At 39.6% G+C, this 23,677-nt stretch overlaps 1 protein-coding gene across 1 annotated transcript; it reads left to right on the top strand.

Annotated features, from left to right (window-relative positions):
- The first annotated feature begins 597 nt into the window (after positions 1-597).
- On the top strand, positions 598-22,215 carry LOC129266401 (NXPE family member 3-like). Its single transcript, XM_054904254.2, has 4 exons — positions 598-741; positions 9,283-9,855; positions 19,541-19,713; positions 20,920-22,215. The coding sequence occupies exons 1-4, from the start codon at positions 604-606 to the stop codon at positions 21,758-21,760; spliced, it is 1,725 nt and encodes a 574-aa protein (XP_054760229.2). The 5' UTR covers positions 598-603; the 3' UTR covers positions 21,761-22,215.
- Positions 22,216-23,677: the final 1,462 nt, after the last annotated feature.

Below are 23,677 nucleotides of genomic sequence, written 5' to 3'. Positions count from 1 at the left end.
AGAATAAGGTCATAGCTGAAAAATAATACAAATTTCTTTACCGGCTATGGCTATTTAGGGTTGTTTTATGACTTTCCATGGAAACTACCATATTTTTGTCATATTCTTAAACTGAATATTCATAATATAGCCAAAGTAATACGTTATAATTCATAATCATATTTGACCATTTCCATTATATTTCAACTAACAGAAGGTGAAATGTTTGATTTTCTTAAATAATGACTGATATAAAGTGATATGTTGCCAGAAACGGGATGATATTTTCAGATTCGACTGGTTTAGTTGAAAACAAGTCATTTATGTCTGGTGATCTACATGTAATGCTACCTGAAAATCTTCATTATAATAGAGGAAAGCATTTAATTGCTGGAATATTAGACATGTGTTATTGACAATGACCATGGCAAAATGCTAGCTCACAAAATAATGATAACACAGTCTTTCCAGTTTCCTCGAATCTCTGCCATTTTTGGTATGTATTATGCTAACTCACTGTGCCGAAAATCGCAAATATGATGATTTCACGTAAATTCGTCCTAGTTGATTCTTGAAGTTAACGCATTTTTCTGTTTGTTCACAATCATGTTTAGGTATTCTGAGATGACGCGATATACTCCATACTGCTTCTTATTTCTTTCTGCCATTATTGGAATCATTGGGAACGTGTGGTACTGGGGAAACCACGAATTTAGGGTACTGAATCGTCTAAAAGAAATCAAACCTCGGCCTAATGGAAAGGTAAGTCTGGTCGAAATTCTTTAAGAGGATTGAGGGTGGATTCATTTCATCGGTCGGAGAAGACAATCCTCCAATGTTCAGTATGCTAAATGTACACAGTGCGTAAATGCTTCTTTAAAAAGGTAATTCGAATTTAGACAGCCAATATAATGTTATCGACGTTATTTACATATTTCAAAACAATTGCGTTCAGAAATGTTTATACTTTACGTATTAGCCGTATCACATCTCTTTCCTCTCTGTAATCATTAACTGCTGATGGACACTTTTTAAGCAGCATCCTGCTGTTGATCTCCGATATTTTTTTTTTTTTTTTTTTTGCAGGTGTTTCTGCATTTATTGAAAATTCAATATATGAAACACAGTAATCATAATGAATATAAAGAAATACAAAAATAAATGAAATAATTACAAATTGCGACGATTACATAATAGAAGAATAATTTACATAGATATACATGTAAGCAATAATATATAAAATAAAATGCAGTGGCTAGCTATCATAAGCAAAATGCTTGAGAGAATAGCAGCCAGAGGAAGGCAGCTACATGAAAACCATTGTAGAGAAAAATTCATGGGTCTATAATAATGTCACATAATTATTTGAAATGTTAAGAAAAAAAAAAGGGGGGGAGAGGGTAAAGGGGTCAGGTGAAGTGGTGCAGATGTGGGTGCACGTGCAGGTGAGATATAAGCAGAGGAAGGAGAAGAAGAAGACGAGGAGGAGGAGGAGGAATTGTAAGAAGAAGAAGAGGAGGAGCAGCGGCGTAACAGGGGTCGGTGGCCAGGGGGGGCAAGAGCCAAACATTTCCCGGTCACATCATGGTATGAACAGGCGTAATTGTGTAATGAGGCGACTATTTTGAGAAGGCCAGATATTGCGTATCGGGCAGAATTTATCTTTTAAAAAAATTGCGAGCGAGCGAAGCGAGCGAGCAAAAATTTTGACCTTTTTAATACAAAAATCAAATTGTGTGATAGATTTTGACATGATATCCAATGAATAATATATTTAACTCTTCTCTCTTTAGATTCCTTTTTTGTGGTCTGAACCCCACTGTGAACTGTGGGCGCAGTATAGCACATGTGCTAAAAAGCTGCTTTACATAAGTCCCGAGCGAGCGAAGCGAGCGAGCGAGAAAAAATCACCTTTTCATGATAATCTAACTCTGAGCTATTTTTTGACATTATATTCAGTAAATAAAATCATATCCTACACTTTTCCTTTGCTTTTCTTTCCTCCTTTTTTTGTTCTTGTTTGTAGAACTTTTTGGGGCCATGACCCAACCATTCCATACGCAGTGCTGTGCGGTTGGGGTCTTGACATCAAAGCCATTTAAGCCTCGCAGATTGCCGCTATTTTAATCAAATCGCGGGCATATACAGAATATAGCTTTTACACAACAAATTTATTCAACCCAATTGCGCTAAAGTCGCCAGCGTGCAAAGCGAGCTGGAAAAAAATTGACTATTGAAATTAAATTCTAATTATGTGATAGATTTTCCATTATATTCAGCAAATAACACATTTCATTGTTTCCATTCATTTCATTACACGTTGTCTCCTATAATTTATTTTATTTCCTCTTGGGTGTGGAACCAAGCCCCCCCCCCCCCCGCGCGCCTGTATGCCAGTGATTGAAATTTATTGAACGGGGGGGGGGGCGTTATAGAGCCAATTGAAGGTTATATATGAAGAGCCCCTACTGCGTAGGGTCTGGGGCAAAGCCCAGGTAGCTTATTTGCATAAAATATAGCAAGCTTATAGCACAATGTTGTACGCAGTTCATCTTTCTTTCCGCTCTTTAATTTCAATCATCGGCAGCCCGGTCGTGTTATGTTTTTTTTTCTTGTCCCTTTTCTTTGTTTTCCAATTTAGCTTTTGATTAATTACATTCTACCTTCGTTTCCCGCTATTATTTGCCATTTTGTCGTCTTTTAATTTATTTCCCACCGTGTTATCGCATTACATAGGCCTATTTCGGAATGATTTGTTCTTTCTCAAATGTTCTTCTTTCGTAGATTTTCCCGCTTTCCTTCCTTTTCCATGAAAAAAATATTTTTTTCTTCGTTTTCTTTTCACTTTTCCCTTTCCTTTTCCTCCTTTCCTTTTCCCCTTTCCTTCCCCTTTCCCTTTCTTTCTCTCTCCTTTTTTTCTTTTTCCCGTTTTTCTTTTATTTTCCCGGTAAAATTCGCCAGGGGGGGCAGCTTGCCCCCCCTGCCCCCCCGCCTGTTACGCCACTGAGGAGGAGGAGGAGGAAGAAGAAGTGTAAGAAGAAGAAGAAGGAGGAGGAGAAGAAGAAGGAGAGGAAGAAGAAGGAGGAGGAGGAGGAGAAGAAGAAAAAAAGAAGAAGAAGAAGATGAATAAGAAGAAAAAGAAGAAGAGGAGGAAGAAGAAGTTGAAGTATGGACTAATATTAGACCATGCTATGCTTAGCATGCATGCTAACTTTTTAACAGTGTTCAGGCATAATTCATTGAATTTCATTCATTAGTTATATGGCACTCCTAAAGATATATATATGAAGAAGTACTTCACAATGATGTCTTCCTTTTACATTTATTCTTTACTCGTACCTTATTCTAATTGAAATCCAAAGTCATGTACTGCATCTATGTCAATCCTATACTCTAAACATTAGCTTTAAAAGGATGGTCCAGGCTGGAGATATTTATATCTCAATAAATAGAGCAAAATTCACAGAGCAAAATGCTGAAAATGTGATCAAAATGGGATAACCAATACCGTAACAAAGTTATTGAATTTTAAAGATTTGCATTGTTCCGGTGAAACAGTGCTAGGCATGTCTTTATGAATATTCATTAGGTGGGCTGAAGAAGTCATATCCCCACTTGTTCTTTTGTATTTTATTATATGAAATTAGGTTTATTAAAAAAAATTCTACCGAGAACTAAAACAAGTGGATTGACAACTGATTAAGTGCATCAGTTATTTATTGCCGCAACTTATTTCATCAGAATGGAGACACACCATTTACACATGTTTGGAAAAATGAAAAATTTGTGATTTCATGTAATAACAAAAGTAAAAGGAAAGTGGGGATGTGACATCATCAGCTCACCTAATGAATATTCATGACGATGTACATATAACTGTTTTCACAAAATATTGATAAACTTCAAAATTCAATAACTTCGTTCTTTGTTATCCGATTTTGATGAAATTTTCAGCATTTTGCTCTGTGAATTTTACTCAATTTATTTAGATAAAAATATTTTCAGCCCGGACCATCCCTTTAGAATAACTGCTCATTATTCTGTTTAACAGTATCAATTTTTTTATGAATACAGTGATTGAGGTACAACATCTATCTATTATTTCCAAACAAAAAATAATAATCATTGAATATAGCAACTTGAGAAAGCATAATATGAAAAGTCCACTCCTCGTCTTTATATTGCTATACCTTGTACCACTGACACCATGCATGACTCAATTAGTCAATTCGTTATTGCAACACTGTATTCATGAGCATACTCTACACAAAGAACCCCCCGGCAAAAGCCCTTCACTGCATTCTTTAAAAAAACACGAAAACTTTAAAATGAAAACTTTTTTTATACTTATATCCGACAGAGGTCTTCAAAACTAATTTACCCTCTCAGACCACTGTCTCGTTGCATGAAGGTTGCCGTTGTGGTGGCCTTGTCATCCAGTGGTAAATTGCATGCATGGAGTCCTTGATTTTGATTGGCTGATTATTATCGTCACCATGGTAGTTGCCATTGGATGGCGAAGTAATAATGGTGATGACTTTTATGCAACGGGGCTCACAGTTCAATTTTATTTGTCTTGATAATTTAGTTTATTCTCTTTCGGCCGCAACTGTCATGTTTCTATTTATGTATATTTCTCCTTTTTGTTGTCCCGTTTTTGTCTCGCCTGCATATAGCAGAGCGAGATTCTATAATTATGCGCCGCTTTCCCGACGACGGCGCACAGTGGGCCAGGAGAGAGCAAAAGTGCGCCAAAACTAATTTTTGGTCATGGAACAAATTTTGTTTTTTTCATGTTCTAAGCAAAGATAAGAACCTGTAGAATGCCTCCATACAATATTTCTCCATTAAATTGATTTTTAGTTGCCCATTTTTATTCAATATTACCGGGAAATGACTCTTTACGGCTACCGCATGTGTAAATGACACGTTTTAGATATTTCACTGTTTTAACAAAACGGATTGCTTAATTTATTTCTAATTCACGGTGCTCTTTGATGAATGATTGTTTTAAGTGATCAAAGATTTTCAAGATAAAATGATAATCCCTTCAGAGGCAATTTTGGACGAAACCATTTCACAATGGGGGGTTTTAGCAACTTTTTTTTTCATGAGCATTTCTTTTACAAATTGCTGCCGATTGCTGCGCTGTAAATACCATGACGGTCTCTGTTATAGTTTATGCTTTACACTGATACCACATTTAGCTGCATATACGTGCATTTTCTGGAGATATAACCAATTTTTCAACCACATGTTCGCCGTATTTATCACAAAAATCGTTCCAAGTTAGTGTCCCATTATGCGCGTGCCGAACGTTGCGGGTGACTAAACAAACCAAGAAACAAACTCCCCGTCGCGTGCTGGGAGAGAGAAATAGGGGGGGGGGGGGTGTCTGGCTCAAGTGTCTGGCTCCTGTGACTGGTGTCTGCCTTTGAAATATTTTCGTTAAACATCCGTAAAGGCAAGCTTTCATTTCCAATTCCACTAACTGTATGATAATACATGTAACACAACTTCATTTTTATGCCAAACTGTTCCATCCCGTGTTCCATATCTGATATGCTGTCATCCTGAGAAGATTAATTCTTAAGGTAAGATTCCCGGGTAGATTATATATATTTGTTTTGTTGTTCATCAACCAAGTAGGGGCTACTCTATATCGCTATAACACACATGACTAGGGATGTGATAGGTCTCACGCAGTTTTCTGACAAAATATGAAATGTGTATAGGACAGAGATGGGATATACGTGGGCTCTATTACATGTATAAGTTGCATTATCATTATTAGTATTTATCCCCCCAAAAGGGTTTGTAACTTCACATACACGTATGAATTCCTTTATCTCTTGGCTCATTCTAAATTTGCTATAATCGTTAGTATCGATCAGGAAGGAAGTGTATATTATCATTTCAAGGATTGTTTGGTTTATGACTCTCATTGACTTTATATGTTTTCCACAGACTAATGGTAACAGGTGACATTGTGATTAGTAGCAAGTTTTTAAGAGTACAACAATCACAGCCTCTTCCCCCTGATGTTCAAAGTATGCTAAAAGATCCTCTCACCAAATACATAATAGTTGGTGAGATAGAGAGAGAGATTCTGATTCGGAATAACTTTGTATACGCCGTTTTTGGTGAAATAGGTAGGCCTTGTAGGGCCTTGTACTAATTAACCTGCAGAGGACCCGGCCTCTATTATTTATCACTGGAATCATTATTTTAAAGATTTCACTGTCCACTTCTGGTATCAATCCATTTTAATTTATGTAGGTGTGGTTAATCACTGTACCCAGGGAATGAAAATACTCCTTTTCATTTTTTTTTACAATTTCACTTTGAATTTTACAATTCCGGATTCATGGTAGGGCGCCCTCTTTAAGCGATACTCAAGTCACCAATTGAATTATTAATTTTGTACCCCGAGCACAGACTTTTCTTGTTTGTTTGCCTGTTTGTGTGTTTGCTGTTTGCTAATATTTTTAATTATTGCTGAAATTTTTCTAAAACTAGTTTCTGAAAATTTGAAACCTATTGTAGAATTAGAAACATGTAATTTCTTCTCAAATGTTAACAGCCAATCAGAAAACAGTATTTTAACGACGTCATCAATATTTGAAAGTACTTTTATTGAATTCTACGGGTGAAATTACCCCTACGTACCAAATTTAATCGTACAAATTTGTGAATAATGGGTTTTGGCGCACTTTGGGTTCATTCTGGCCCACTGTGCGGCGGCGGCGTCGTTAACATCAAATCTCAACCAAAGGTAAAGCTTTTGAAATGCCACCATAACTTAAAAAATACATTGGCCTAGTTCACGAAAATTAAACATAATGGTTATCAAGTATTACTTAATATCCTTCAAGAGTTTTAGGTCACGTGACCAATGTGAAAGGCCATTTAGGGTCAAAGAACTTACACCATGTTGGGGGAATCAACATCAAAATCTTAACCGAAGATTAAGTTTTTGAAATGTCATCATAACTTATGAAAGTATATTTGTCCGGCAGCCCATGAGATTTATTCAACCAAAAGCCGGACAAGCAAATGACCCCATAGCTGGATGACATGGACCCTGAAGTTTACAAAAATGCATTGCTGCCGGGTTTTATCCGTGGTTTTCCCGCCGAAATGACGTAATATATGACGTCACTACAAAATGGCCCTATTTCACCATTTTTTAGACATTCTACACACAACATGAAGTCAAGGGAGAATTTCTCAGCCAAACCATGCTTGTTTTATATGAAACTTTCAAAATATATTGTTCAAGTAGTGCAAAAGAGACATGCAAAATATCACGAACAGAAATTATTGTTTACATATGCAAATTACGTCATGAAATTTGCATATCATTCGTTTGGGAGATTTCTTGCATCAAAAATTGTCGAAAATCGATTCAGAAATTTATTTTCTTTTTTAGTGTACTTTCTTTGATATATTTCCTGTCAATCATAATATCGTTCTCTTCATCTATATCTCTAATTTTAGAAAATATATGTCAGTAATTGAAATTGACATTATAGGCTGTGATTTCAGCCCCCTTTTTAATATGGTGCGTACATAGAAATCGTGCGTTTTTGGGCCCATTTCACCATATTGCTGAGGTGTGCGAACGATATGCCTAATTGATGTTTCCTGCATTTTACATGATATCAAATCTTCAAAAAACAGCATATTTTCATCTTCATTATGTCTCTGCTAATAAATGAATGATTTCAGTAAAGATTGATTGCCCACTGGGCAGTCTATAGGCTACATTTTCAGCCTAGTTTTCAACAACGAACCTATACCATGTATGACTGCATTATTGTAGTCGAGTCGGAAATGGGAGTTCCTGTGCACCATCATAATATATTTTTAATCAACGTTTTTGTATTGCCTTAAGTGTCTAGTTAATGAATCTTGATGTTCCCTTTGCAAAATCATGTCCCACGATGTCCACGGGGTTCGAAATTGATATCTTTGGAGGCCCTCTTGGATTTTTTTTTAATGAAAATTCATTATTTTCAAAGTGTTTCTGCTATGTAGAAAAGCCACTTTTATTGTTTTTAAACAATATGGAGACGAACGAGTACAGTTTCCTCTATCTGCTACAGATAAAGAAGTGCTGGTATACAGCAAAGCCTACCCCCTCTGGGGACTGCCGAAGCTACCCACCCCTTTTACGTATTTTACCCATTTATGGGAAAATATGCCATTTTGGAACCCCCATTGAGGCAAAAAGCGTTTCTGCTATATAGAGAAGCCACTTTTCTTGTTTTGAAACTATATGGATACAAAAGAGTAGAGTTTCCTCTATCTGCTACATATAAAGAAGTGCTGGCACGTTGAAGCATATCTGCTGCTAATAAGTGCTTGCGCAGCAACGCCTATCCCCCTCAGGGGGTTCCCAAATTCACCCACCCCTTTTCCGTATTTTTCCAATTATATGGGAAAATCTGCCAATTTTGGAGCCTCTGAAGAGGGTAGAAGTCGATGTGCCAGCATTTTTTTACATGTAGCTGATAGAAAAAAAAGCCTATTATTTCATTTGCAAGTGGTTTCCACAATCAAAACTACAGCTTTACCATATGCCCTTTTGCCTGAATGGGGGCTCAAACACTGCATTTTTTTCAATAAAGAGGGAACAAGGGCAAAAAAAGTGGGGAGAGTTCGGCAGCCCCTGAAGGGGGAAGGCTTTGGTGTGCCAGCACATCTTTATATGTAGCGGATAAAGAAGATCCTACTTTGTCATCTCCATGAGGTTACAAAACAATAAAAGGGCTTTACTGCAAAGCAGAAACACCTTTTGCCTCAATGGTTCTCCAAAATGGCGAATTTTCCGAGAAATGGGCAAAATACGAAAAAGGGATTGGGTGACTTTGGCAGCCCCCTGAGGGGGTAGGCTTTGCTATGCTGCCCTAACTTCTTTATATGTAGCTGATAGAGAAAAGCCTACTCTTTTGTCTCTAAGTGATTTAAAGGAAAAAAATACATAGCCAAAACAACATTTTACCACATTGGGGCTCCGAAAAGCACGATATCTTAATAGTCAAGCTACAGATAAGGGCGGGGGTACCTTCTACAGGCTCTTGTGGGACTATGCTTTAAGGTGCCCGAAAGTAATTGTATGCAAAATGAAAATGCAGAGCAATGCCTCGATCCTCTAACTTTTCAAGAGGTTTCATTATTATGAAAGTTTTTTTTTATACGTTCATGGTGTACTTTTCTCGTTTAAGCTTCCCTGTTGCAACGGAGCTCATTGTTTCGGTAATTATCTCCTATTGATTAACGTGATTGATTTATTTACAGATGGCCATCTCTAACCTGTTCGATACGTGGTCTGTAGGAAATGAAACCTTGCGGCATCACCCTTTATGTCCCAATCAAAAAAGGAGACATTTTCCCCATTTCTCTTATCCCCCAGCTACGCCCAGGCAATGGGTTACATCAATGGATACGACCAATGCTACCTTCTCCCGATTCACCATAGTCAATCCCAAGGAAATATACGCAGTATGCGACCAACTTGAACTGTTGATAGAAGCCCGGAACGGTTACAACGAGTCAAAGACTTACGGCGGAGATTTGTTCCGTGCCAAGATCTTCACCCAAAACAGTTCATTCACCGCAGGCTCTGGGTCAGATGGTGAGGTCATTGACCTTGGGAATGGAAAGTACAGTGCCTTCTTTACTCTAAAGTGGTCCGGGAATGTCCGCATCAATGTCACATTGGCTTTACCCAGCGAAGCTGTGTTCGAACTACAAAACCTCAGGGACACACTTCAGCCTCGAGAGACCTACCTTGGTAAATTCAGCAAGGGGCTAGGCGGGAAGCAGATTGAGGAGAATGTTGAGTGTGGCCATGTTCCTGTTGACCATTCGGTAATTCACTCATATTTCAGGATTATAACAATTTTTGTACCCGGGGGTGTCACTCATCATATCACGTATGACGCACACGCGTCCACAAAAAGCGTCGAAAAGGGTTTTCAGCCCTTCGACGTCGTCGAGGTTTTCCTTAAAAAGGGGGTGTTTTTCAGCTTCAATGCTAATTACAAATTTTATTTTTGACGCTTAGGGTATCAATTTATAATCGTTTGACTTTCGCACTTTTTTACGCCCGTTGTTTCGACATTGATCTAATTTCGCTCTCACTGGCCATGGCCCGCGATAATTCAATCTCTGTCCGTCTATCAGCTGTTGGCTTTTCTATATACACTCGACCATTGACAACTTAAGGGGCCTTTACAATCGCTCTTGCGATCGTTTGCGATATATATTGCACACAATCGCAACGGTTGTAGTCGCACCACCATTTGTGAAAGGGGCTTAACTCGTAGGTTAGTTCGCGCTTGGTTTCGTGCGAGCGAGCGGGCGGGTTGTACTGTACTTGGGAGATTGTGTTAAGGGGCGCTTAGCTTAAACCCCTTTCACAATTATTGACGTACGACCAGTTTACGACCGCCTGCAACAGTTCTTTCTTGTTGCTGCACGATCGATCTCTTGGTGTCTTGCGATCACTCGCAGTCGTTGTAGACGATCGCACGAATTCGAGGTGGTCGTGACTGGTCGCATCTGAACATGTTCAAATTCCAAACTTTTTTTCAAGTGCACACCTAGTTACCAATAATGCATATAGTTTTCCATTTATTTGAAATCAGGATAAAAGAGCATTGTATATACATTAAATGCCTTGCTCACGGGCATAGGTGCCGCGGCCGGGGATCGAACCACGGAATTTCCATGTATAGTCACGCGCCTTAAGCCCCTTTCACAATTGAAGTACGACCATTTGCGACCTTTTGGCTGCCACATGCATCAATCGCTATTCTTCTCATAAGATCGCACAGAGGCTTTCACAGTTGCAACAGCGGTTCCATGACAACCGCTCCGCCGACAATTGCTACGCAAAATACGACAACTGCTCCGCCGACTATTGCTCCGAACAGTTGCTCCGCCGACATTTGCTCCGTCGATATTTGCTCCGTCGACACTTGCTCCGTCGATATTTGCTCCGATTATACGACAATTGCTCTGCCGATATTTGCTCCTCCGACATCTGCTCCGCCGAAAATTGCTCTGCCTACATCTGCTCCGATTATACGACAATTACTCCGCCGTCAATTGCTCCCCCGTCATGTGCTCCGATTATACGACAATTGCATGAACATCTTATTTCTCCAAGTTGGTCTATGTAAAATGATAAGAAATTTATCCTTATACAAATTGTTTTGTTGTTGTTTCGTTCTTGTTATTCGTTAATGTTTTATGTATTTAATTCTCCCCCTATCATCACAGCTTTCTGCTTCAAAAAAACAAATTGTCCTCCCTGCCGCTGCCACTTGACAAATTATAACGGAGAAGGGGAATGACGCACTACCCATTGAAATTGGATTTTTTTCGATATATTATTATCATTGGTTTTACTCCGGTCTTGAGCAGGGAGAGAATTTTTTTGGGGGGGTGCTGGACACAATATCTCTTCTGCTTTCCAGCAACTTATACACCACATTCGCGCGGGCTCCCCCTCCCCCTCTCTCTCTCCCTCTTTCTGGTTTTGTTCTTTCACGCTGTTTATTTTCATTGGTGACCGCTTGATTTATTGTATATTATTTTATCAGCATTATAATTATGAATATTTTTATCAATAATTTTTATTACGTCTTGGGTCTTATCTACCCTTGCACCTTTTTTTCTTTCAATTTGTTTCAAACGAAAGCATGATCATCACTGGCTTACAGATGGGGGAGGGGCGTGCTAGGGGTCACATATCCCCCCCCCCCATTCTCCCTACCAATGGAGAAAAAAGAATAAAGGAAATGTCATCCTTGTCTGGCCCCCTCCATTTTTTGGGGGGCTCATTACGCTACTGGCGAGTTACTATAAAACTAGACTTCGGTTATATTTTTTTCTATTCTGTGCAATAACGACAATATGAATATATTTTACTAAATGAGTATGTATCTCTCTCATAACGTCTAAACAAATAATGTTATTTTTAAAAGACAATAGTATATATACCAGTAATAATATAGTTACAAATTCATGAAAACCAATACGCATCTCACTGAATTTATAATGCGAGCATGCACGGAGCGCGAGCTGTTATTGACCTGGAAAGGGGACATTTATACGCTTTTTTTTTTATTGTAAACATGAAGCATATCTCGGGGGGGAATATCTCGTAAAAGAAATGAAAGCGCGATGCGCTAAATGAATATTTTGGATATATTTACCAGAAAAGGGACATTTTGTGATCGTGAACTTGAGACATATGCAAGGAGTGGACCAAGCTTTCGCCAATAGGGTTGGGGGTGAAACGACACTTTCATCCACATTTTCGCCAATAAGCCGCTAAAAGCGGATTTTTATTATTATTCTTTTTAGGGTTAGTCCTAACTAAAGACAAAAGTTTAAAGTGGAAGCGTCGTGGTGTGGTGTAGCGGTTCTGACTCTTGGCTTGTACTTAAAAGCCCCCTCACACCTGACCGAACATAGGCGGACGAAGGGTGACGTAGTAACTATTGTCAAATTTTATCAACGAACGGTAAGCGAAGGATGAATATGACATGCAGAGGATATCGATTTTTCGGTTCACCTCTTTGAGAAAATTGCAGCCGAAGGCGAGCGAATGGTTGATATAACCCAATAAGACGAAGGAACAGTGAGCAATGGTTTGATATGGCGTGCGATCAGAAACGAAGACGAGGGAATAGATCAGGCAATCTTGTTCGTTGTGACATCGTGTTGCTTCGTTACGGGATCTTTCGAGATCGGTCCACTTTGGCAAAAGCGCGAAGAGGGACTATGCGCGACAAAAACACACGAACGATAAACGAACGATTACCGCAGACTAAATAAGAGATGCGAATTCAAACAGATGACCAACGATTTTTCAATTCGTCGGGAAATTTTAAACATGTTCAAAATTTCCGCGCGAATTTGAATAATCGCAGCTGTTAGTTCAGAAGATGTACGAACCCAAACACGAAGGGTAAATATGATTTACTATCAGTTACCATTGAAAACGATTTTAAAAAATGCCTTTCGCCAGCCATCGCAAGGCATATTTCAGGCAATTCGGTAGGTGTGAGGGGGCCTTTAACATGGTTAAGGGTTCTTTCGAGATCGGTCCACTTTGGCATAAGCGCGATGAGGGACTATGCATGACGATAAAACACGAATGATAAAGATGATAAACGAACGATTACCGCAGACTAAATAAGAGATGCGAATTCAAACAGATGACCAACGATTTTTCAATTCGTCGGGAAATTTTAAACATGTTCAAAATTTCCCCGCGAATCTGAATAATCGCAGCTGTTAGTTAAGAAGGTGTACGAACCCAAACACGAAGGGTAAATATGATTTACTATCAGCTACCATTGAAAACGATTTTGTAAAAAAAATGCCTTTCGCCAGCTATCGCAAGGCATATTTCAGGCAATTCGGTTAGGTGTGAGGGGGCCTATAAAGGGTCGTGTTTTCGAATCCCACCGCGGTGAAGCATCCTTTGGCAAGTCGTTAATCCACACTTTGCCATTCTACCCAGGTGCATGCTAAATTTATTGTAAGATGTGAAAGTCATTGTAGCTTGTCCTGCTTTGTGTGCGCCTCATCGGTGGCAGGCTGGAATACTCCCCAGGGAGTGGAGGATGTGCACACGTTGTGTGCGGGAATAGCTGATTAAAATGATGACCGGGGTGATAAATATGTAAGCGCTTAGATACATACAATGTCTCAAGCGCATTATAGATAACCAGGTGATTGTCATAATTATTATTATTACTATTACTATTTTCATTATTATTATTATTCTCGTCGAACAAAATGAAATAACAAAATAATGTGCGATTATGTCGTGGCTTTATTAAGCAGAGATCATGAACGCTTTTCGAATTCTGGTGTCACAATGACATAACTATGAAACATGAATATGCACAATACCTCTGATTAGAGAGTTACATACATGTATGTCTGGAACCAACCGATAGCCTTGTTTTAGCTCCCCGAAGGGGGGTTAAACCCCCGGCTAGAAGGCCCTCCTCCCAGAAAATCAACGTTAAATTTTGCGGCTGCTTCCCACTGGTTCTCTGCCAGCCGGACAGGAATACCAGCACAGCTATTAACTATCGGCAAATCGGTGGATTACAGATGGCATACTTATCATATATAATATATATATATCATATCATATACACATACCAGACTTCCCGCATGAGAACTTGGGTGAGGCCTAAATTTCACGAAAAATATAAATGTATACCGAATACCAGCCTCCCCGCCTTTGAGATCAGGTGAGGCCTAAACTGAAACTTAAAGCGTGACAAACAATCATGTTACAATAGCGCTCCTATAAAGTACTATGTAAACGCAAATAAATCAATACCTTCGTCGAGGTTACGAGTGCGGACCCGAATCAATATAAAACATTAATCAACATACATGGCATAAACGTGTAAAATGTACAAAAACGAAGCGAAAATATCATTCAATGCCTTAAACACCTTGCAAAAATGAACCCTTTCGATTAAAAAACATGTCATGCCGATATAAATCTATGCCAACTCAAATAATTTAATGATTAACTATAAAGAACACTCAATACCAAAAACGGGTAAGGGAGAAAACCCACCTGACCACCAACCAAAATAGGTCAGGAGAAAATTCCCTTACGGCCCACATTTCTAAATGCACGACAATCGCAACATTGTTTGGATGTTTGTGCGACCAGGCAAACTGCCCCCGGATTTGTATTCGTGTTTCGCTATATAGATCAACAGAACATTTAATTCATGAATATAAAGTATTTTCCAACTTCAATACATTGTTATCTGACGATTATAAACCAGCTATTTCATTTCAAAAATCATAAATCAACCCTGCTGATATTCAAAGCACCCTGATTCTCAACCATCTCCATTGCATGTGTTTAAACAATGTTCCACCATTGTATTGTGATTAAACGTAAAGTTTTCATTGGTGGTTGTTGGGGAGGTGGGAAAATTTACAAGCGAATCTTTCGCACGTTCATCTCCGTTGAAAGCCAAGACTAAAACGAAGGATTTTTCGCGCCTTCACCAAAGCGCGCACTTCTTGCGCCCAGTACCGATTATTGTCATTCTGCGCATTAACAATACAGACTGGCGCGCTCATGACGCGTCGCCTCGTCAACCGCGCCAACCCAAATTATAACCAACTTTATGACCTGGCTTTGTCCGCCGACTAATAAATCATTTTAAATCGCCGAGTCGTCTTTAAAATACATTAACATTATTGTTATTAGTATAGCAGTATTATTATTTATATTATATTTCATATTCCTTCCTTTCATCTTTTAAAAATATTTCAATATTATTTGATATCTGTTCCAGAAATTAATCAAAAGGATACGTATCTCGCCAATTAAATTATGGGGGAGCTAAGCTGAAACTTTTTTTTTCATTGGTTATGAAAACGGAACATTAAAAAAACCGCACAATCATGTTCCGTATCTTACTTAATAGCGCGATATGCGAGCTGGGATCATTTATAGGCCTACTGGTTTGACGTTCACAGTGGCATAATGAGCCAAAATGGCTGATGGAACTATAGTTTTTTAAAGATGCGAGCGAGCGAAGCGAGCGAGAAAAATGTTTGACATTTTTAATACAGAAATCTTTTTTTTTTTTAAAGAGTTTGACATAATATCCAGAAAATGATATACCATATTTCACCCTTTCCATTTCATTTTCTTTCTTGTTCTCTTTTTTTCTTGGTCGTGAAACATTTGGGGGCACATGGCCCCCAAGCCGCCCCCATCTATACGCCATTGGACGCCCATGATATTCCCTGGAACCTGGGGCGCCCCACTGCGCCTTTTTTTCTAGGAGGGTCGAGGAACGTATGATGGGATATAGGCGTGCGTGTTAAACCGCGTTGCCGGAAGGGGGGGGGGGGTTATTTTCATTACACAGCGTGTACGTCTACGTGAAGAGGGGGGGGGGTCAAACTCGGACATGAAGGGTTTCTTTACGTAAAAAAAGAAGCCTACACAGTACAAACGGGACAAATTCGCTGGCAGTGCGAATTTCAGCGGAGTTCCCATTGTAGTGGGGCAATAACCACAGATGGACCACCAGCTTATGGCAACCCCCAGGGGCGTGTTGCCCATAATCACCCGCCGGATCAGTCTCGCGCCGCAGTGCTGCAGGTAATAAGGCAGGGGCTGAAAAGGGCGGCCAAGATATAAACTCTGGCCCTACCACGCAGCTGATCGGAAACCACTTACTCGATGCAACGGATGATGTAAGGGCCAACATTTGGTCCTTGGCAACGGTTGCCCGAGATGTGCAACGGCAGAGGTAATGTATGATGTTTAAAGAGAACAACAACACTTCCACATCCACAGTCATGAAGATGGTGGTGATAATGATGTTGATAATGATGATGATAACAATGATGATGATAATGATGATAATGATGATAATGATGATGATGATGGTGGTGATGGTGATGACGATGATGATGATGAAGATGAGGATAATGATGCTGATGATGATAATGGTGATACAATGATAATGATAATAAGTACATGAACACACGTTTTCTTCTCATAAAGTTCATTCTTGGAAAATACATAGGCGGCCATATACAGATGAAGGTATAAAAATCTTGTTTGATTGATTTGTTTTATTTTTTAAACTACGTGTAAAATTATATTCCCCATCAACAACAAATTGTTACTTACATTATAACATCATAATGAATATAATTCGACTATTGGCGGACCATAATTTTTTATGGATTTTATTTATGGATCTTTTTTAAACTTAATTATCCTTTTTTCTATCAGTGAAGAAAACAATCATGATCAACATAAAACGCAAAAGCAACTCACTATTATATATTATCATATTTATCTAAAATTCTACGGTGTATATTGCATGATGTGGATGTGGAGACCAGAGCACTGTGTATACGATAGGATATGGAAACCAGAGTGGAGGGGTGTGCCGAGAAGTATAGCCTTTCACAAGTTGGTATTTTCATGAATATTAATGTTTACTTACTGAATGTCTTGGTCAGGTTTGTGTGGGACAATATTTGCCGACAGTAAACATTTTGCGTGACTACAGTACAGGTTTTCGACAAATAAGGTGGGGTACCGTTGAATTTCACCTGGAGCAAATATCTCCACTTCGGAGCATATATCGCCAGAGCGATTTTGACGCTAAGAATGGGGTATATCTAAAAAAGTTTGTACTGTCATAATAATTACATGAAAACGCGTATTTTTTTTTCATTTCAATCACCAGGCGCGTAATGAAACTTACACAAATGCTCCCCCCCCCCCCCATGAATAAGAATTAAGAATATCTATCCCTCCTTTGTGCTTATCCCTTTTTTCTATTTCTTTCTATGTTATGTATCAGGGGCCGCGGAACCGGGGACTGGGTGGCTTCAGCCCCTCCCCCAAAAAAACTTTTTCCAAAACCGTGTGCAAAAGCGTAAAAATTACCATATGATTGTGATTTTTAGCATGGTCAGCCCCCCACTTTTGACTCAGAGTCCCACTTTGAAAACCGTTCCGCGGCCCCTGTGTATTATCATGCAAGCATAGTTTAAGTTTACTTTGCAATATATTATAATATACAAATTTGTAAATTGACGCCTTCGGCCTGTGCTATTATTGTTATGCGCATGAAAGTACGAATAAATAAATCAATTGTCGCATTATCGGAGCAATTTACGCCGGAGCCATTTTCGGCGGAGCAGATGTTGGCGGAGCAAATATTGAAGGAGCAAATGTCGGCGGAACAGATATCGGTGGAGCAATTGTCGCGGAGCAATTTTCGGCGGACCAATTGTCGCGGAGCACTTGTCGTATAATCGGAGCAGATGTCGGCGGAGCAATTGTCGTATAGTCGGAGAAGATGTCGGCGGAGCAAATTTCGGCGGAGCAGATTTCGGCGGAGCAAATATCGGCGGAGCAAATATCGGCGGAGCAAGTGTCGACGGAGCAAATATCGGCGGAGCAACTGTCGGCGGAGCAATTGTCCGGAGCAGTTGTCTTATTTTGCGTAGCAATTGTCGGCGGAGCAATTGTCGGGTCACCGCAACAGCTGCCGTACAACAAAAACAACCAGTAAACCCCGTTACACGAGTAAGTCGCATATGCTCGTATTGTGCTCGTGCGATCACATGCGAGTGTTGCACGAAAGATTGCGAGTGGTTTGATATCAGTCTCAATAGTTGGACGAGTGATTGCATAGTCGTGAGAGTCGACGTGAGATTATGCGATTGCTCGTACGTTTGAATGAAACAAGTGCGAGTGTTCGTGTGATTTATGTGAGGTATATACCAATTTGAACTTAGAGCAAAACTAATATAGCAGCCATAGCTTGGGGCTTCCAATGGTCTGTCAGCCAATCTGCAATGAGCTAGGTGCGCGTATGTACATATCCTGATGTTTGAATGAGCTAATAAATTAAACCTGCACCATTACAGATTTATAGCTATCCTTAATCAAACCCGAATTCAGTATGCGGGCCTATTTGTTGAGGGAGGAATGCCCTTTACATGTTTACCCTATTTTCTCTAGGTTTTATTTCGGAAAAGTTTGATTTATGTTTTAAAAGACAAAAATATAAACTTATCTTGCCCTTTTAATTTCGTGCAGTATGTTACATTTTTTCTTATATTTTCTGCCATTTCTTTTATTTATTCTTAACTCCTATTTTCTAACACCGAGGAACGGTCGCATACATGCGTGCAATGTTGTAAGCCGTGTTGCGACAGTCTTGCAACAGTCTTATGGCCTATATTATCACACCAAGTCGTAAGACTGGTCTATGTAGGTCGCTAGCACATGTGCAAGTGTTCTACGACCTCCGGTCGACTAAATGCGACTACTTATAGTTGTGCCACCTCTCGCATACGTTCAACGTTGAACAACACTCACACGATGACCGCCCGACCGATGGTACGACCTGATGCGAGTGAATCGATCGTATTTGATCGCGTTTGGATTTTGAACATGTTCAAAGTTCAGATGCGACCAGTCACGACCACTTCGAATTCGTGCGATCATCTACAACGACTGCGAGTGCCCGCAAGACACCAAGAGATCGATCGTGCAACTAAAAGAAAAAACTGTTGCAGACGGTCGTAAACTGGTCGTACTCAATTATGAAAGGGGCCTTAGACCACTCGACCTCCATTCAGGTGCCGTTGTCCATTCAAACGCGATCAAATACGACCGATTCACTCGCATCAGATCGTACCATCGGTCGGGCGATCATCGTGTGAGTGTTGTTCAATGTTGTACGACTTAATGCGAGAGGTGGCACAACTAAGTAGTCGCATTCGCGTGGGAGGGGTGAACTCCCCCCTCCCTGGGGTGAACTGCCCCCTCCCTGCACACTCCCTCTAGGGAGCGCGCTTCGCGCGCTTTGTAAGTGTTGGCACGCTTCGCGTGCACTAACCGCCCCCTCCAAAATTAAATCCTTGCTACGCGGTTGCCACCACCACCACCACTACCATCATCATCATCATCCTTTCCTTAATCCCATATTTGCCTATACAGATTTCCAAGTGTAACTTATCTGATCCTAGTGTGGGATTAACATGGTTCTGTCAGCGACCTAAATCGGATATGCTTTCTTGCGAAGATTGGACCCAGTTTAAAACACAGGAATGGCGGTTCAACAAAAATATAGAGGACCAAGGATTTAGCAAGAGGACGTCTGTCGTTCTTCGGTAATTTCTGGGCATTTCTTGGGAGTGTATAGGCCTATAACAATGGCATAATGAATAAAAAAATATATATACTGTATATATTGAGGGGAAGAATAATGCGTACGAGGATATCAAAACATTAGCGGTGTTCTGTTAAGCCAAAATCTAATTTTGGCAGATTTTATACAATATCCAAAAATATTTCTAATCACGAAAGTTACCAGCAGTGACATGTTGTCTTTCTCCGACAGTTACTATAGTAACAGTCAGAGGCCAGAGCTTCTGACCCAATCAAATCTAAGGATTTAACCGATAATGTCAGCGCTGACAATTTAGTCAGTGCTGGCTGCTGACAACTTTCATGATATGCCCCGTTTCATGTATTGCTCACGTTTGTTTAAGCGCCTATGTAGAAATTAAAACGCACCCAGTAATAATGTGCTCTGTGATAAGTACGTGGAATTGGAAAACGAAATTGCAAGGCGGAATATGGTTGAAGAATAACGGTGTTCGCAATCACAGTCATGATCACTACGCGGCAGCTCTGTACAACGTACCAATTCTTTTGAAAATGCAAGTAAAATCACAATGGAGAGCTGAGAGGCTTTTGTCGAAACTTGGTGGACCGGGACAGCATCGGAGTCTCTTGACTCTGGACAACGACATCTTTGCAATTGTTCGTCTGGTGCAATCCATCGGATGATCTGCTGTCCCAGTCCACCAACTTTTGACAAAACCCTCTCGGCTCTCCATTTTGATATGACTTGTATTTTCAAATGAATATTGGTTGTAGAGAGCGGCCGCGTCGTGATTGCGAAAACTCTCTAATGTTACTCTAAAACGGCTAAACGAATCAGCAACTATACAACCAATGTTAGTAACTCCTTGATATTGGTACCCACAGCCGTGTATGTATACAGAGTTTAATGGCATGTGTTTTTCAACTCCCAGCAATGAAATAATGAATACACAATAATTCCACTTATAAAGAGCGCATGTATTGCCTCTATAATGCTATTTTATTTATCCCAAACCATCAAGTTCAGCTTTAGAGAAAAGTCATTTTTTGTCAAGCCGGTGACAAAATTGGAATACATGTATGAGCCGGGAGGAGAAAATGTCAGGTTTGTGTTCATTAAATTTGGTGAAATATCTGTTTGCGACATGATGACAATTAAGCTTCTCTGAGAATTCACTCTCATTTTTTTTATCCTTTTCTCTTCATAGACTTTTTGCTCCCATCACGGGTCTTCCTAGTCACGTGACGGTGACCAGCCAATCGGAAACTTTGCTTAAAGAACGAATTGCACGTCTACCATCATGTGGCCAGCAGCATGACCGCTTTCAAGATGTACCTTGGGTGGCGGGATTCTATCAGAATGGTCGATGGTTTCCACCACTTTGCAAAGTCAGTCCTATCTTTCTGGACAAAGATTGGTGCATTAAGTGTATGACTGGAAAACATTTCTACCTCTTTGGTGATTCGACAATCAGACAGGTGTATACTAAAGTGACTCATTTTTTAGTCGGTACCCACAGAGAAGGCCATTGGGTGGATAGGGATGAAACCCACATTGCTCAACACGACATACACTTAGTTTACAATTTTCATCATATTCCAATTCGAAACTTTCAATGGCATAAGTTGGAAAGGCTTCAATTCGTCACCAAAGAACTTGATAGCATAAGGTCTAACGAGAAGGCCATCGTTGTCATCTGCCTTTGGTCCCATTTTCAACCGCTGTATAAATCCTTTTATGAGCAGCGGATAACAGCCATCGCCAAAGCTGCAAGGAGGCTACTCAACAGAAACCCAAAGGCAATTGTCATGTTTAAAGGTGGAAATACCCAGAATAACTACGGTGCTAGAACACAGTACTTAAATGATCACTACGCACGAGACAATGAAGAAGCTCTGAGACGTATCCTCAAATCTTATCCAGAGTTTCATTTTCTTGATGCATGGGATATGAGCAAAGGACAACTTGCCCTTGCTAATACACATCCTCCGGAACCTCACCTTTCAAACTTGGCCAACCAAATACTGACAATCGCTTGCCCGGATTAAATGCGTCAACTAAACCACAATCAAATAGCTTCTCATTAAAAATACCATATTTTGTCTATATTGAGTCATTTAGCAAAATAAATTGGCAGGAATTAATGTTCCTATCCGGGGGGGGGGGGTAAATATATTGCTTTACACAAGCGTGACCAAGGAATTTCCAAACACCCCCCAAACGAGTTTTTCTCTGTGTGCAAAATGACCCCCTAAACAAGTTTTTCGCGGGCTTTATTTACACATTTTGGCCCCTAAACAAGTTGTCGCCAAAATATGACCTCAGGGAAAAAGCTTGGGGAAAAAAACATACCCTAAACACGTTTGGCTAGTCTTAAAAAAAAAGCTTTGGGGAAAAACATTTGATTCTATAATGGGTACTGTGAAATACAGAGTAAATATTAAACTGTGGCATCGTCGCCTGTCATGTTTCGATACATGTATTGTGCATTGATCTGTTTTGTAAAAATAAAAAATATATATATATAATTTCATATTCAATCTTATTTCTCCTTCAATAATAATGAACTTTTCAGCATTATTCATATGATGATATCATATGAATATTGCTGTAAAGTTCAACAGTCTTTTGAGAGTTCATTGACCCTAAATGACCTTTGACCATGGTCATGTGACCTGAAACTCAAGCAGGATGTTCAGTAATACTTGATTAATCTTATGTCTAAGTTTAAACTAGGTCCATATACTTTCAAAGTTATGCTGTCATTTCAAAAACTTAACCTTTGGTTAAGATTTGGTGTTGACGCCGCCGCCGCTGTCGGAAAAGTGGCGCCTATAGCATGTATAGTCTCACTCTGCTATGCAGGTGAGACAAAAAGTATATATGGACTTAATTCATGGAAACTGACATATAAGGGTAATACAGTATTACTGAACAGCTAGGCTACCTGAGTTTCAGGTCACATGACCAAGGTCAAAGAACATTTAGGGTCAATGAACTTAGACCATGTTGGGGGAATCGATATCGAAATCTTAACCAAGGTTAAGTTTTTTAAATGTCATAACTTACAAAGTATAGGGAGAGTGGGACAAGGCCACCTTTTTTCATAATTACATTAATATCTTGTTAATGCATACCCGCAGAAATGTGATTAGATGTCTAATATTAGGTCTACAGTAGACCTACATTGTGGCACTAGAAATATGAGAACTATATAATCAATCCATTTGCATATTAATGAGCATTAAACATTGTTGTGGCCTTCTTTGCCCCCATTGAAGTGGGGCAAATAAGGCCCCTTGATTTAAAACTACTTTGTGTCGCTATATAATATTCGAAGTAAAAAATAGTTCAGTTGGTTTGATACAATCACCGAACATTTACTAGTAACGATCACAGGATTAGGTTTTAATCATTCTCCTAAAATCCCCATTTAAGGATTCATTTATTTTATCTTATCCAATATGATGAAAAATATCATTGTTGGATTGTGTTTTCAACTGTCAAAGTTACACTGAAGTATCATGTTTCTACATGTTCTATTGAGAATGAACACTTTTGGTGTACTTAAACAGGTATGGAGATGTCTACACTGCATTTTACTGCTTCATCAGATGTAACCGGTGCTAATTATGTTTTAATCCGGGGGCCTCATTTGCCCTTCGGATATGTCGAGTTCATAAGCATCCAGTCAGAAAAAAGGAGGGGAAATGGTGAAATTTACTACAGTTTTGGCATGCACAATAATACCTTACACAAGTAAACTAAGATAAAGGTTAATACACATTTTTGGGCAGGTACAGTACTCGGCTCTCTAAAGTGGCAATGCTACTTTCAAAATGTTGATTTTGAGGTGCTGCTGGGTTTGTGCTCCTCCTGGTCATGTGCACTGAGCTGTGAGACGTTCTCTATATGCTCAAAATCTGTGCTAAGGAACTGTCTCAAATACTACACGAACAGTAACC

Source organism: Lytechinus pictus, chromosome 1, assembly GCF_037042905.1.
Source record: "Lytechinus pictus isolate F3 Inbred chromosome 1, Lp3.0, whole genome shotgun sequence".
In the NCBI taxonomy this organism is placed as follows: domain Eukaryota; kingdom Metazoa; phylum Echinodermata; class Echinoidea; order Temnopleuroida; family Toxopneustidae; genus Lytechinus; species Lytechinus pictus.
This window is presented reverse-complemented; position numbering and strand designations above follow the sequence as displayed.